The sequence below is a fragment of the Taudactylus pleione genome, unplaced genomic scaffold (assembly GCF_031769625.1).
Source record: "Taudactylus pleione unplaced genomic scaffold, aTauple2 ptg000278l, whole genome shotgun sequence".
In the NCBI taxonomy this organism is placed as follows: Eukaryota; Metazoa; Chordata; class Amphibia; order Anura; family Myobatrachidae; genus Taudactylus; species Taudactylus pleione.
This window is the reverse complement of record NW_028284680.1, coordinates 8,760,099-8,777,246: the sequence shown is the minus strand read 5'-3', so window position 1 is coordinate 8,777,246 and position 17,148 is coordinate 8,760,099. Positions and strand designations below refer to the sequence as shown.

Below are 17,148 nucleotides of genomic sequence, written 5' to 3'. Positions count from 1 at the left end.
CATCTGAACTGCTCGCAGTGCTTGTGGTAGGATTTTCCTACCGCAATCATGCGAGCAGTTCAGGCTAAAAGACAACCAAGTGACGTGGTCGATGACGCTGCTTTGTTAATTATGCACACCCTTAAAACACCCGTTTTGACCGTTTGGCACGCCTGCGTTCGGATCTCCACTTTTCAAGCACCTTCCCCTGTTACCACCCACAAACGCCTCATCCTGTCACTCAAATTAGCAGGCACTCGCTATTTGGCGAGCGCTCGATTTCCGATCGCACTGACTGGTTTGCGCATGCGCATTATGACCCATACGCATGCGCAGTTGTGCGAACATCGCTCGGAGCGAACGAGCGGCCGCTTACGAGCGGCTCTGAATCAGGCCCAGAGCCATATGGGACCGCAACAGATAGCGTATATAGAGGAAGGGTGTGCCACTGCTAGATACACTGAAGAAGCAGTTGGATAGGTAAGAAGTGCACAGAGAATGCGGTCATGGAGGCCGATGGCGTGCAGGAGGAACAGAGGTAGTTACCGGTGTGGAGAGCAGCAGGAGGCTGAGCGTGGAGAACAGGCACTTTGTGCCCTGTGACAATTCTCCTTTATCCCGTCCAGTGCAGATACTGAGCTAGCCGGCAGATCCAGAGAACAGCTGCTCATACACCAAACTATCCAGGCTCATCCGTGTCCATCTCAATCCGCCTGGACTAAGGGCCTGATTCAGAGCTGAACGCTCTGACCAGAGCGCTCGCTCTGAATCAGGGCCCTCCTACCTTTTTTTGGAGCGTCCTCATGGACGCTCGCATAGCTGTGGGTTAACACCCACAGCTATAGCGAGCGTCCATGATGATGGTCGCGATGGTCTTGACCATCGCGACCATCGGGCTTGCGACGGAGACCCTGCAGTAGGTTCTCGCTGCCGCAAGCCCTGGAGTGATTTTGGCTCTCTCAGAGCCAAAATCACTCCCACTGACATCACTAGTGATGTCAGTGGGGCCGGCTTGAGACGGTAGGCGTTCCCATGGGAATGCCTCCGTCTGGCAGGCACGCCCCCGGGACACGCCCACCAAAGGGGGCGTGCTGTCAATCAACATCGACAGCACGCCCCCTTTGGTGCGAGATCCGGAGCGATGGAGAGCCCGTCGCTCGCCGGGTCTCGCGCATGACGGAGCTCCCTCCGTCGTGCGCATGCGCAGTGGGGGAACATCGACCCGCTTGCGAGCGTACTGCCGCTCACGAGCGGGTCTGAATGACCCCCTAGGTTGGATTGTATGGTGGATAAATAACATGTCCATTTTGTATTTCTGCACCAAAATCATTTCACAATATGACAAAACCGTTCTAAAAATGTTTTCCAACACCAAGCTCTCCGCTTTATAACGTGATCGGATGAAGATTATTACATCCTAAACGAACATGACAAGCACTGCGACAAAACACACAGTACAATAGTATATTGGTATAAAAACCAACAACTATAAAGTCACTGCATTATAAAATAATTGTAATAGAAAGGTCCCCGGACTCTACAGACCACCGTCCCAGTGTTTGCATGCAATAAAACTACATATTGGAAGAGGAATAACAATGTAATTGCATCTCCCAGCATTTAATGACACGAGATCTTTATAAAGATTGTCACTTCATTATTTTATTCATTTTAAACCAGCTATATCTTTGCATGATCACCTGCTCTGAAGGTAATAAAGTGGTAAGTGTTTTCACTGGTAATAAAGCTATACATCCACAACCAGATAAGATAAAGACATAAATAGATACAAATTACAATATATACAAGATGAAAAAAACTAATCAAATGATAAAAAAAAGTGTTCACATTTACCATAGCATTTGGGTAGGAAAATAGTTTATTTAACAATGGGAGGGTGTTTTTAATTTAAAAATATTGTATTATTACACAGTATAGACATTTTCTATCTGTTCATAATCTTTGTACAGCTGGGAACGCATTACAGAGACCCGGGATGTTATGGGCAACCTGTGGTCATTATATGGAGATGTAATTAGGAGATAACCTAAAGGGGGGCATCCACTACACGAATTTAGCAGGCGATCGAACGATAACGTCGTTATCGTTCAATCGTTTAAAAATAGTTTATAAATCGCGCAGTTTGGTCGTTTAATGATGAACAATGCTCGCTCCCGCTGGTCGTTTGATCGTCTCGTCAGTCGTCCGAACATGCAGGTCAGTTTCACTTGATCTATTAAAGATCGTTTGTAAATCGTTCAGACTGAAAGATAAAATTTCAAGGGAAAAAATGAAGGGAAAATCGTTTAGAGATTGGACAGGGAGTAGATGTGCCCCTTAAGGCATAAAAGTTTAGTGGGATGGTAATGGTAGAGGGTCTTTGTGTTGATTTGAGGGTACATGTGGACATGTTTGTAGAGTGATATTGGGACCATGATGGGAGAGGGACTGTATGCTGGTTATGTGATGGTATAGGTGGACTTGGTGACATAGAAGTGGTGGAATGGGAGAGGGTTATTATGGGAGGGGATGTGTGGATATATCTATCGGTCTCCAGTTCGTTTCCTCCCTTTTACCTGCGAATGCTGGAAGGGCGGATCCATCTGTAACAAGCCTGGCCTCATCCATATCTTTCTCTGTTGCTCATTCAGCCTCCTTGACCTCATCTCACTAAAACCTATATCCCACCATCTGACACTCTACCCTGCTGTCCCTCTAATTTGGTGATCTATCCTTTATACTCATTCCTGACCCTGGCTCACACCCTACGTCTCTTCTCCCCTATCCATCTCCACATTGCCATCATCTACTGCAGTGGTTCTCAAACTCGGTCCTCAGGATCCCACACAGGTCACGTTTTCCAGGTCACCCAGCAGCTGCACAGGTGTAGTCATTACTCACTGACACATTTTAAAAGATCCAGAGGTGGGGCTAATAATTTTAGTTGTGATTATGTGAAAACACCTAGAAAACATGCACTGTTTGGGGTCCTGAGGTCAGAGTTTGAGAACCTGTGATGTGCTGTCCCTGGGCCTGTCTGCCCTCCACTTATTTTTTCCAAACTGCCCACCCTCATCCTTAAAATCTGTTTTCCACCCTGCGTTGCCTTCATCAAGGGGACTAATGAACTACTATTGGCTAATTCTTAGGGCAGCTTCTCCTTCTGTTTGACCTCCCTGATGTTTTCAACAAAGTTGGCTACTCTCTGCTTATTGACGCTTTCCACTCACTTGGCCTCCTACCTCCGATAGCTCTTTCTACATCTCTTACTAGTGCAGGATGTACTCCTCATTCTTTCAGAGTCCCCCAAGGTTCTACTCTTGACCCATTTATTTTCTTTTTACAGCTCCGATCTTTGTCTGCTCATCTGCTCCTTTCACCTCCACTACCACCTCTGTCACTGATGACATGACATTCCTCCCCTGACCTCTCTCTCCTCTTAACTCCCAGGCTGACCCTGTGACTCTTCCTGTTCGATGGTAAATTCTACCTCAAGCTCAAAATATCAAAAACAGAAGTTTGTCTTTCTACCCGCTGCTATCATGTCCCCTCCTCCTGTCTCCTTTGTTTCCCATGCTCACTGCCTGGGTCTCATCATTGGCTCTGGTCTTATCTAAATTCCTTACATTCAGTTCCTCACCTAATCTGGTCACCTAATCCGGTCACCTCCACCTTCACAACAGTGTTAAGCTTCACCCACTTTGATTATTGCAATCTCCTCCTCTCTGGCCTGACTCTTGATCATCTCCTGAATGAGGCGACAAGGATAATCTTCCTCTGTCACCAATCCTTTTCATCTGTGCCTCTCTGCATAGCCGTACATTGGCTCCTCCTTCTCTCCAGAATACAATCCATGCTTCTCCCCCTTACCTACAAAACTATCTGTAATGACTCTCCTGCTACATCTCCAACCTTGTCAAGAAATACTCCCCTACATGACCACACTGTTCTGTCAATGACCTTCACACTCCTGCCTTCAGGACTTAACCTCTACTGCTCCCCATCAATGTAACATCCTGCCCCTCCCATCCAAACTTGCCCCAAACCTACAACCTTTCATGCACTTCTATCAATTTTCACATTTGCCTATCTTGCCCCATACTATACTCTCTCTTTTTTTTTACTCCGGTTGCCTATTCCATTCCTTTCCCCTCAACCAGTCTTCTCCTTGCATCGTTCACAAAAAGTTTTCTTTAGGTGTATGCACTGGTATTTATTATCGTTTTATTATCAAGAACGAAAAAAAAAAAAAGGAGTGTTCGGTTGGTGACTCTATAAGAATACCGGTGCATATATCTAAAGAAATCTTTTTGTGAACGACGCAAGGTGCTTTAAGGAGAGTCTTGTTCCTTGAGACAAGTGTATGAATGATGAGCCGAAGAACCAAAATTCCATGGTGGAGTGGTGTACAAAGAAACCTTTTGAAGGAATACAGGGTATTGTGATTTGATGAGTGGGATCCTTGTTACATTTTATCGCTTGGCAAGAAAAACGTTTGGAGGGAGACCACACTGTAATAGAACATTCGAGAAACTTGCTTCTAGTGTTGGTATCGAGACTGCGCTCAGGGAACTACTCCAATTTCTTTCTGTATAAAAAACTTTTCGTGTTGATGCCAGGAGGAAAAAACGACAAAATATCTATAAGGCAATCTATAAATCGCCGTAAATTCAAAATTGCTCCTTTGCGAATCCGGGGCGGATCGCTAGTTACAGTATATTCACTATTCTTATACTGTGATTAGGGGTTCTAATTTTTTTAAAAGTCCTAACTTTGGGAACGTGTACAATGTTTCTGTGCGTAGACCAGTCTGGTCTTCCACAGTAATGTATCTAATTGTCCGTGTATTCGTGGTTCTATCTTATGTATGCAGTGGGTGTCATAATTACATGGGTAATGTCTTGGGGCACTTGCCAGAAGTCTTTTTCCTGGCTCAGCGCCACAAAGATGTTGCCAACATAGACAGCACGTTCATATTCTCTACTTGCAAATGAAGCTGAAAAGTTTCGTCTTTACAACAAGTTTCAAGAACTTCTAAATGTATGCAGGATGGCTGGGCCGCCTGCTTTTGTTCTTCCACAGAAACCTGGCATCGTTCCCTCTCCAGCCAGACCCACAATCGGAACGAGCTCTCTCCCAGTATGTGAAATGACTTTGCCCCTTCCAGGAAGGCTGGAGATGAATTTGTAGCTGATCTATACTTTTAATCACTTTTCCAATCTGTCATAACTGAGCACCGTGACAATGTCACTGCCGAGGCTTGACGGCCTGCATTTCAAATTAGTCAGCTCCTCAGTCTGTATTAGGATGTGTGCGCTGTATAATGGAGCTGCCTCTCGGCCACCTTATACTGTACGTGAGCAGCGCAGTGGGTATAGAAGCAGTTTTCCTGTACCTTACCCGCTTTCCAACACTGCGCCAGGCTAAGAAAAGTGAGAGGACAGGGGTTACTGTAACGATGGGCAGATTGGAGTGTTCTGTATAAACTGTACCCAGCGCAATGCAAAAATACAAATACCTCTACAGCATGTCTTTCATATCCAAGGTTTTGAAAGACCGGCCAGAGTTTACACGCCATGTATCAGGATTTGGTTTTAACGCCATCTTGGCAATATCGTTGAGAACTACACTTGGTAGCATATAGTAGAACAGATCTCCCTGACCAGCTCTATTGGGCAAAACAGAAATTTGTCGAAGACGACTGACAATTCTACAAATAAAACTCCTGTAATAAAGGCAGCCCTGTTTTCTCTTTTTCCCAGTCAATTCCTAATGAGAGCGGATCACGACGGGTAAATAGAAGTTCCGTTTAACGAAGGTGAAGTGTAAATCCGGATGAATACAGTGCTGAGATCTGGGCAAACGGACAATGTTATGCGCAGGTCATGAAGAGGAGCAGTGCGCCGACTTGCATTATTTGGCAGCACAGCCATTGGGTCAGCCGCGCTCCCCGTTGCCTTGCATTTCCCTCCTCTCCTTGAGCCGGAACTTCGTCAGGGCCACAGAGCCCTCCCCAAGGGGCAGGTCCGCGCTTCATAGGGGACTTAAGGTTCTGTCCCTGACCATTGTTTTGCTTATTGATTTTCTACTGTACTATGTTCCATCTAAATGCACGGCTAGTCATGCCAGGGTGGCAGCTAGCATATAATACATTATGGGCTATTTCTTGACCGATATTAGAACCCACTTAGCCAGCCTGTGACAGTACATTACAGTGTAAATCAAAGTTTGAACTGGGTGTAAAAGTAAACAGATTAGTCCCATCAGGGAGGTAAATGTCCCTCCGTGTTACCCCGCTTCAGGGGCAAGGGACTCTTGTGCTGTGCACCAAATCAGATGTAAGCAGGGGAGAGAGGGGTAAGGAGCAGATGGTGATCTGCAGCCACATATACAGAAAGCATATCAAGTTCTCTCAGCCCCGATCCTGGGCTAGGAGGGGAGTGGTTACTGGACAACTGGAAACCCCCCCCCTAACACTGCACCCGTGCTTCCCCCAAATGTCTTAGAAGTTGAAGAGACGATCATGAATCGGGCACTAATTGAAGAGCAGGAGTTGCTTACTGTAAACAGACTTTTTGCAAAAAAAAAAAAAAAAGGAAAAACTTGTAGAAAGTAACATAGATTGAACATACATACACGCGCCTGTTCTAGCATCCTCAGCTGTTGCACTCACTATAGGTAGAAGAGCAGTGATGTATGAGTGCACCGGATGCAGGGGAGCTAAGAGAACACTGCAGTGCACAGGGCAGGTACCACCCAGAGGGGCCTATTCATCTACACCAACCTAACGGTTTTAAAGGACATTTTTAATTAATTACTGTTTTTTTGTATTCATTAACACACTTAACGCAGGGGATATAGCAGATATCTCCTGCGTTAAGACTGTCTGTGTTCATTTCCACACCCCCCATACTTTAGTACATTAGTACGGGGATGTAGAAATTAAGATGTTCATCAACTTCCGAAAATTATGTATTTTCGGAATTTGATGGTGTTCCTATCCGCCACTGTCGTATGGCGTACAGCCCCCGATAGTGTGCACAAGCTGCAGTCTACACGGCAGCTTGTGCAGGAAAGGGACAGTACTTACCAGCTTTCAGCTCCCTTCTCCAGGTCCCTCCATCAGGTAGGTCCTCCAGGTTGCTCCGGCTCCTACTTTGGGTCTCCCGGCTCCCTCAGACGTGTCCCTTGTACTCCCGCGGCCTGTTCTCCCCACCAGTACCAGAGCAGAGAGCGACACCCCAGGCAGGATAGAGGAACTGCACGGATTGTGACAGGGGCAGGGTGCTAGAAGCACCAGAGCAGATAGCGACACCCCAGGCAGGATAGAGGAACTGCACGGATTGTGACAGGGGCAGGGTGCTAGAAGCACCAGAGCAGATAGCGACACCCCAGGCAGGATAGAGGAACTGCACGGATTGTGACAGGGGCAGGGTGCTAGAATGAACACTAGATATTTGCTATAGAAGCGTTTGGTGTCTGAAAGATGAAACTGCAAATGTACGTTTACATCAGCAATACATTTATAAAACATGTTCAAGTCTTCATAGAAAAGGTTACAAAACACTTGATAAACTGCGTATGGCTTCTGATTAGACCTTTTCTATACATTAAAGGCTGCTCGTATATCTGCCCACGTTCTCTAATTATATACAAAGCAAAAGCCATATTTCCAACCACATATAAAACGCACCGCACTTCTGTCTGAGACATGCGCACAGTTTTTATATTGCGTAAAGAAAAGGGGAAAAAAAAAAAATCACCACACACTACAAATATAATAGAAGTACAGTAAAAACAAAAAGTCTTTGTGTCTATTCTACCAGATTCCCCACTGTATATACAGTTTTAAATTGTTAACTCTACAGACTATAGAAGTATATCACAGTCACCTGCTTTTCAGACGGTTAGTAATACAGCTTAGTCACGGCGGCTTCACATAAAGTTATCTTGTTCCCTGAATTATTGTGTCCTCTAAATAGGACAGTACATAAACCAAAAGGAAAATGAAGAGCTGCAGTAATGATACTTGCGCCAATTGTCACATTGCACGTCGTCGCCAAATAGACACCATATTGTTGTGACCCGCATCGAATCAGTCGCACAACATTCTCCAGTCAATCGCAGTTATTTTACGTCCATTGTGCTTATTTATATCCATGAAATGCTACATATTATCTTCCCCACAAGCACTGTGCCGATCATATGGTTATTCCAGGTATTTCTGCTATTGTCCCAGTAGGCTCACGCTAGTAATTGACCCACTCACTGGTCTGCTATAACCTGGACGCTCTCCAGCTCCATGTAATGGAGACTTATGCTGCCTTGATCATTAAACTTGCAAAGCTTTAAGTGCAGCAATAACTCTGTAATAATGTAGGATTGTATGCAGACAACATTATTACCCCCAGCTCAGAACACGACGCTGTAAAATTGGTCCTTCTTCTTTGGCTAAAAGGTGCAGGCCCAGCCTAGAAGTCAGATTACCTGCCATCTGTTGCTAGGAAACACCACTGACAGTCCTGCTTCCCCGGGCCTAGCCCTGCACTCGCTCTGATCGCTTACAGGGAGAGAACTTTACTGAACATCTAAAAAAACAGAACCCCAGCATGAATGTGCCCACTATAAATTGCAGACAATGTTCTCATACCAGGAACACCATTAATTCCGGTCTCATTATAGCCAGGGCAAGGTGGCCGATTCATATGCATATTTTATAGTCCCCGGACAGGACGCTCGCAGCCCACGCTTTCCCTTCCTCCCTATAGAAGTCTCCTCCTGGTCCCCTGGGCAAAACAAGGAGTGTAGCGTGCTGCAATCAATAGCAATTATAGGTAACATTTCCATGCGGCAGTGCACCATCGCCCCGTTTCAAAAATCTTTCCATATCGGAAATGGCTTTTATTTTACATTAGAAAGGAGTTTCTGTGGCCTGGGGTGTTAACTCAATCAAGAAAGGCCATGTACACACAGGAGACGGGGACCAATTTATGCTTCATAAATCGCCGTCTGGCTGTGGGTATATCCGCTATACTGCGCACTAGGACTGGTTACATGGATCAGTGGAATTATGGTGCCCCTACATGGGTGGTGTCGAGTAAACACACACCTGCCAACATCCTGACAGACCGGGCGGACTCAGGCATGCGAGTTGAAGGACCCGGCGATTCCAGCGATTTAGCCTGTAGATTTAAAGCAGCAATAATTTAGAAGGCAGGTTATTGTTCTTTCCCCCTTTTAAATTATTGCTGTTTTAACACTACAGGCTAAATCGCGAGGATCGCCCCGGTTCCTACAACTCGTAGGCTATTACTAAAGGAGCCCTGTTCGATTTAAGGCCAGTTCAGATTGTGGCAGGGCCAGATTAACAATAGGATGGATGGAGCTACAGCCCCAGCCCGCCACATAAAAATAGACCCATCATGACAGTATGATGCTGATCAGCCACCAGCTTGCCACAGTCGGCCATAAATTATGATATTAAAATTGTATTTCTATTTTCCTCACAAAATTATGCATTTTTTATTGTATTACATATTTAGGGAGATATTGGGGCTAATAGTGTAAGGGGTGGCCGGGTTGAGTAGTGGGAGAAAGAGGGTGGGAGGTGACTCAGGCTAGCTGGTTATATACCTCCTCTTGTGTCCAATACAGCAAGAAGCTTTACTGCAAAAGGGTAGTAATTCTCTACTACATTAGCACCACATGGATTTAAGCCCAAGTATTCTCCAAAGCTGGGTACACACAGACAATGTCGTTATGATTTGGCCAAATCGTAGCAACACGATATGTGTGCTCCCGCAGTCACATAAGACATCATCAGGTCAAACCTGACAATATCGCTTCCGACTCCATGTATGTTAATGAAGGATGGAACATTGGCCCTCATTCAGAGCCGTACGCTATTTGCGGTCGTTCGTTCAAAAACAAGGGGTGGCTATTCAAATGATCCGTACGCACATTGCAGTCTGTTCACACCTCTAAGTCTGAACGAGCGTGCAAAACATACGCTCGTTTATTTGTTAAAAACGCCCCCTGGCCGCTCGCACCATACGTCATGTCCGCTATTTATTAGATTAATCGAGTACATCGACCAGCGTATGAACTGCTCGCTATTCTTGTGGTTGGTTTTTGCTACCACAAATTTGCGAGCAGTTCTGGCTATAAAATAACCCAGTGACGTGGTCAATGACGCTGCTGTATTAATTATGCACACCCTTAAAACGCCCGTTTTGACCTTTAGGCACGCCTGCGTTCGGATCTCCACTCCCCGTTTTCAAGCACCTTCCCCTGTTACCACCCACATACGCCTCATTCTGTCACTCAAAATAGCAGGCCCTCGCTATATTGCGTACCAACGATTTTCGGCCGCACTGACTGGTTCGCGCATGCGTACTAAAATCCGTACGCATGCGCAGATGTGCAAACATCGCTCGGAACGAGCGTACTGCCGCTAACGAGCGGCTCTGAATGAGGGCCATTGTTCTTTACATCATTCTGATGTGTACCCAATGAACCGATCTGTCGGCCCGCCAGCTGGGTACACATCACTCATTTTGTACCCAGCATTAGTGTAAATGTTTATTAAAGAGGATCTGGCTCCACTAATATGTACTGGCCCCAAATGCCTTATTTCAGCTCCATAAAGTATTATATAATAGGGCACAGCAATGTAATGTGGCACTTTCTTTGTCTTACAGATTGACAGAGGAGACTTCCAACAGGACTCCGTTCTCAAGCAGCTCGAGGTCCTAAAGGAGGAGGAGAAGGAGTTTCAGAAGGTAAGGCCCGGCGGGGTAATATGTACTTATAGGAATGCGTCTGCGACAGACTCAGACAAAGTCGCCTGTTCATGGTTGCAGGGATCAGACACCGGCTCTGCGTCAGCGATCGCACACGTTTGTCACTAGTCCTGGCATTTATCCACAACTTTTACACTTACGCCATAGAAGGCGTATGACTTATACTGCTAGAAAGTGTTTCCCCTCATAGATATTTCCCTGGGGGCAGAGATTATCTTGTACCTGCAAACATTCATCTCAGATACTGATGGTGAAGCGAATCCCCCCCCCCATCCCCTCACACTTCCAGTCTCTGGGAGGAGGGAGAATAAAGCCTATATACAGTCGGGTTACGTGCAGGGGCCACGGCAGCAAAACATTATTGAGAAGTAACTTCCAGCTCAGTGTAATGACTGCTGAGCAATAGTAATGTATGAAATGGATGTATCCTCTCAGGACTGATGGCAGCACAGACGGTGTAATGGTAGCGTTACTGCCTCACAGCACTGAGGTCATGGGTTTGATTCCCACCACGGCCCTACCTGTGCGGAGTTTGTATATTCTCCCTCTGCTTGCGTGGGTTTCCTCCGGGTGCTCTGGTTTCCTCCCACACTCCAAAAATATACTGGTAGGTTAATTGGCTCCCAACACAAATTAACCCTAATGTGTATGTGTGTGCGTATGTGGTAGGGAATATAGATTGTAAGCTCCACTGGGGCAGGGACTGATGTGAGTGGCCAAATAATCTCTGTAAAGCGCTGCGGAATATGTGTGCGCTATATAAATAACTGGTAATAATAATAATAAAGCCAGTGCGTGTCAGGGAGAGTAAATGGAAAAACAATTTAGCCGCCTTTGCAGCTTAATAATAATGTTACCAACCTTGACCACAGAATATGTGGCTTCACTTCGTCTCCAAACCAATTGACATGAAGATAGAGACCCGTCCTGCAGCTGAGGCTCCTGGCTGACCTCCACGTAATAACATCTGCCGCAGCTCCGGATCACTGGCCCTAAAGGTTTACTGGCCAATTACGGGAACACACTGATAAATCAGGACAAGGGTCCTGCGGATGTCTTTTTCCATCACACAAACACACAAGTATTATGTGAAATAACTGAATAGCGTTCAACAAAGTGCTCACATTTAGCATGGACACGAATAGTTGATGAATACAGCAATAGACAACGGCTATTTTACCCCAGAGCATCAGGGATGTGGGCCTAGCTCAAGCCTGAACTGGACGTATCCTACCACTCCCAATTAGACCCACAGAGATTTCCTGGCGCTGTTCAGCTCTGTAATCTGAGACGCCGGACTATACATTTTACACATACAAACAATGGTCCTTCATTCCGCTGTGTGTGGTCTTATCCCGACAGGCCAGGTGTAGTCAGTAACCGGATTAGAGGTCAGTCAGACTAAGTCACATGAGACGATGGCCCCTAATTGGGAAGTGTGAGGTGGTCCCCAACCAAACTAGAAGGGTCCCATAGTACAAAACGTTCCCTAAACTGTAAATTGGTCATACCTGCGACCTTGCAGAGATCGTATGGGGCGATCGGACTGAACTCACCCCTACGAAAAGGCCCAAATACAATGTACGGTCGTCTGCATCCCGCACGTCATGTTTGGAGCGTTTCTGTAGTCTGTGTTTTTGTCTTGGCGCATAAGCTGTACACAGTTGTTAAGCACTAATTGTTTTTTGTTGACAAAGTAAAGTTGACCGAGGCTCCCCCTCCCGTAAACACTGACTAGGATAGAATATTAAGGCTGCCCCCTCTCACAGAAACAATTTCAGTCTGTTATTAGCCTTTTAAGTCAGATTTATTTACATGCAGATGAAGGAATGTATTTAAAAGGATAATTAATCTCTTCTCCTCCAAAAAAATGATTTAGTGTCATATTTAATCAAAGTAGTCTCCATAGCAACACGAGCAGAGTGCGTCTCTCGGGAGTCAGGCCTACATGTGTGCAGAGGCCCCATTGTGCCTCCGTTTTTCCGCGATTCCTGCAGCTATCTGATAATTTAGCACAGTGGACACTCGAGGCTGAAATCACCAACTAGCAACAAGTCCCCGTTATCCCCCATTCTGGCAGGGTACACACACACACACACACACACACACACACACCACTGTCCGGTTTTACCGAATTCCACCCGTCCCCAGAGATTTGCGAGTTCTGATTACTTTACCGAATCCAGGTGGTCAGCATTCATGTTTGCAGTTATGTCCTGGGCTTGAAGAAATGTGCAGATGAGATTCTCAGGCTCATTGTCACGGGCAAGCCTAACCGTATACAGAGAATGTGCCAATCTCTCATGTCCGTACCATCCACACAGATACTCACCTCTTCGTTGACACAACTTACTCCTGGTATATCAATTTCGCACTTCATCAACAGAACCTATTCCAGTATCTTTTGTCGGTATAATGTCAGCCTAACAAGCCCTTCTCAGAGATCTCTGAATCTAGTTCAGGGGTAGGCAACCGGTGATCACTCTTGCTGCTGTAGAACTACACATCCCAACACGCCCTGCCACAGTTTTAACATGATCAAGCAGAAAACTGTGGCAGGGCATGCTGACATGTGTAGTTCCACAGCAGCTGGAGTGGCCCAGGTTGCCCACCTCTGTCAATTTCCTTACTTACATGCTGAAAAGTGAAAATACCCATTTATTAATCATGTCAGATTAGGTTTTTCTATTTAATTCAAGCATATTCCCATCTCTGACTTTAACACCACACGTGAGATATTGGTTTCGCTCTTAGGGGTCTATTCGGCAATAGTGACGATGGTGCCCTGAATATTATCGGGCAACATCATCGTCACAATTTTGTATCAATGATAAATATTTATGGCTGCTATTCAGCATTATTTTGAGCAGGGACGGCGGTTGTGATAGCACGCTGTCCCTGCGATGTTACAGAAGAGATTGTTATCGGTTTCTGCATACTGCACATGCTCAGTCACGCGCTTCCGAACAGTCTCCGTCCCTGCTTTGAGGTGACCGCGGACAGGTAAGTGCATCTCCAGCCTGTCCAAAGTGATTGACTAACTTTATATTAGTCGGTATATATGTATATGTATGTGCTTTTATATTTATCATTTATATACAAATGTTAAATACAATAGCACATAAATATACATGTATACAGGCTAATATAAAGCCTGTATACAAATGTCAATCAGTTTCGGCAGCTTTAACAGGCTCTAGAGTGACTTACCTGTCGGCGGTCACCGGGAAGCAGGGACGGAGACTGGGCGGTGTTACACGATGCTGCAGGGACTTATGGGAAACTTTCCCTCTGTCCCTGCAGTGTTCGGGGAATTAATGCTTCTTCATATAACGCCATTCTGAGATGGCATTATAGAAAGTAATGATTTTTCGAGTAATTTAACGGTTTTTGCTTTGCTGAATAGCAAAAAGTGTTAAAGCCCTGTAGGGATCAATGGCTGATCCCTACAGTGCGGTACTCTGCGAGATGGGAATTAATGGAGAAGATAATTGCATTATCTTCTCCATTATCCCATTGCTGAATAGGGAATTATGATTTCCGCATTGTTTATATAAAAATATAATAGCTGAATAGACCCCTTAGATTAGAATATTGTTATTGCTGTTGAAGTCTGCATGTTACATGGTATCTCAGCCTTTCCTGAAAAGCTTGCAGCTACAGTCTATTACTTTATCTTATAAGGGGTTTCACTGGATTGAACTTTTTTTATTTACTTTTGAATTATTTATTGTATGCTTATACCGTATCCTTTGCGGTTATGTGCACAGTCTTAACCACAAAACATGTCACCACTGAACTCCTGGACCGATAAATGACCGTTCTCGTGTTTATGCGTTTCAGGATCCCACCAACGGCTACTACAGTGTGAACACCTTCAAAGACCACCACTCAACGCCGACAATCTCCCTGTCCAACTGCCAGCCGGACAACCGCCCAGCCAACAAGCAGCGGGTTCCTACAGGCATGTCCTTCACCAACATCTACAGCACTCTGAGCGGCCAGAACCGGTTATACGATTACAGCCAACGCTTTGTCCTCGGGATGGGGAGCAGTTCCATCGAGCTGTGCGAACGCGAGTTCCAGAGGGGCTCCATGAGCGACAGCAGCTCTTTCCTGGACACTCAGTGCGACAGCAGCGTCAGCAGCAGCGGGAAGCAAGACGGCTACGTTCAGTTTGACAAGTCCAGCAAAGCTTCGGCCTCCTCTTCCCACTTTTCCCAGTCATCCTCTCAAAACTCTGACCCGAGCCGGCCCCTTCAGAGGAGAATGCAGACACACGTGTGACGCTCGGTTCACCTGGGGCCTAGTGTGAGGGATACCGAGGAAGAGGGTGCCAAGTGCAGAGACTGGGTGGCACTTAGACAAGGCTCACGGCACGGACTTCGGACATTGTAAAGCCTTGAATAAAAGGGACGGGAGCCTCTGTTACCAACATATTTATTTAGTTTTATATTTATATGAGAAGGAAAAGGACCTTTCTATTGTACAAATCACTTTGTTCAGTGGAGTACAACAAGCCATGGTTCTATCATGTAGGTGGGTGGGAAATAAAACATTTTATAAAACTATCCCCCAAAAATTGTAATATAATAAAAATCAAGCTCCCAATTCCGACTGGAGCCGAACTTTTTAATTGTTTAAAAAAAAAAAAAAAAAGTAGGAATCTAGCCATTATTGAGCACAACGCTGAGGAGACCGGTAAAGATAATGGCCGGCCAGCGCGGGGACTCCAGAGAGACCCCTGTAATGGTCGCTTCCTCGTGCTCTTCGCAGAGAGATGTAGCAGGAAAGCAGCGCATATGTTTTTCCATTACTTGACCAATATATTTACTGTTAAAAAAATAAATAAAAATAAAATAGATATTTATTATTTAGTAGGTGAGCACAGGTCTCGGACACCTACCGTGTAGGAAGTTGTGGTTGTAGTAAAAATATCAGATCGTTTCCAGTCTGTCCAGAAAGGTTTTTGTTTATTTTATACCGGTTACCATTTTTTTTTTATTTAAAAAAAAAAAAAAAAGGCCAGACCACAAAAAAAACAAAAACACCCCAACCTCTAATTTCAGGGACAATGAGGACTGTGTCTTATTGTATCTCTTATCTGAGCCACTTCAGGAGCCATCATCGTAGGTACTGTACATACGATTTATACATACAGTTATTTTATACTGCTCAGAGATGGTTCTGGCTCTCATGGTAACTACACGGGGGGATAATTAGATGTCCCGATAATATACAGGGTGCGCGATCCTACGGCGATAACTGCGCAGGGACCAGCCAAAGGCTGACATGAGCGATGGGAGTAAGGAGTTAATGTGTTATCAGGAATTTATAAACCGGTAGTCTCTATCATGATGGGGCCTTGTGTATTGGAGATATATATATATATATATATATATATATATATATATATATAGTATAGTATACACTTATTCCAGGTGTGGGCACAGGAAGACAGGCTGCCATTGTCAGTAACAGCTTGTGATGTGCCTGAGAGATGTACGAGGCACCATCACTGCTAACACGGTCTCCTGACAATCAGATGCCAGAAGCAATGGCTTTAGGAAAATCTATACCTGTTGCCTTTTCGAAAATCCCTAAAATAGCACAAAATACAGATTAAAATATAAAACCTGTCAGTGTCAACTGTCTGTGCCTGGTTTCCTCATTTACATCTGCAGGGGAATTGTGGTGTGATGTGTACAGAGAGTTGCAGTTAGTTACAGTATATACAGTACACAGAATAGATCACGGCTGTGTCTGTGCCACTTACTGTAGTCAGGGACGCCGAGAGGGGGGGGGGGGGGGGGTTGAGAGAGGGTACAGATTACCGGGGCCCGGGCTTCCTGAGGGGCCCGAGTCCGGCGCCGCTCCCCCTCCCTCACAGCAGCCCAGCACACAGCGTGTGCGCTGGGCTGAGGGGGCTCAGAGCGCCGCCCTCCCCAGCACGTGGCGCTGCAAATCTTTTTTCTTTTCTCGGCAAGGAGGCGTGGCCACTCCTCCCGCGATTAGGCCACGCCCCCTATTACAGGGGCCCGCCACGGCTCTTGGCAGGCCTGACTGTAGTGCTCTTATCTCCGCCTGAATCATCCCAGCCAATTCTGTATATGGTATATATATATATATTTTATAGGTGGGTTTCATTCCTAATTACCAGCACATGGGCTGTATTAGATACAGTTACAAGATATAACGATAGATTGAGCGAGACTTGTTTATAAGAATCAGTCTGATACAGAGGTGAACGCAATGCCGATATTTTCGCAACTCGCCGACATGAGTTGCACTAGGCATGGGCCGCGTTGGATATAAGATGGCGGTTGTAGTGTGGATTTGGGCACGGAATGACAGGTAGTGAGCGTCG

General features: G+C 45.6%; 1 protein-coding gene across 1 annotated transcript in view; it reads left to right on the top strand.

The window, feature by feature from the left end:
- The window catches only part of KIRREL3 (kirre like nephrin family adhesion molecule 3), a 457,331-nt gene extending 440,661 nt beyond the window's left edge, over positions 1–16,670 (top strand). Inside the window, exons 16-17 of the mRNA XM_088481884.1 lie at positions 10,680–10,760; positions 14,625–16,670. Coding sequence (XP_088338010.1) covers positions 10,680–10,760; positions 14,625–15,068 — 525 coding nt within the window. The 3' untranslated portion in view covers positions 15,069–16,670. The remainder of the gene's footprint in view (positions 1–10,679; positions 10,761–14,624) is intronic.
- Positions 16,671–17,148: the final 478 nt, after the last annotated feature.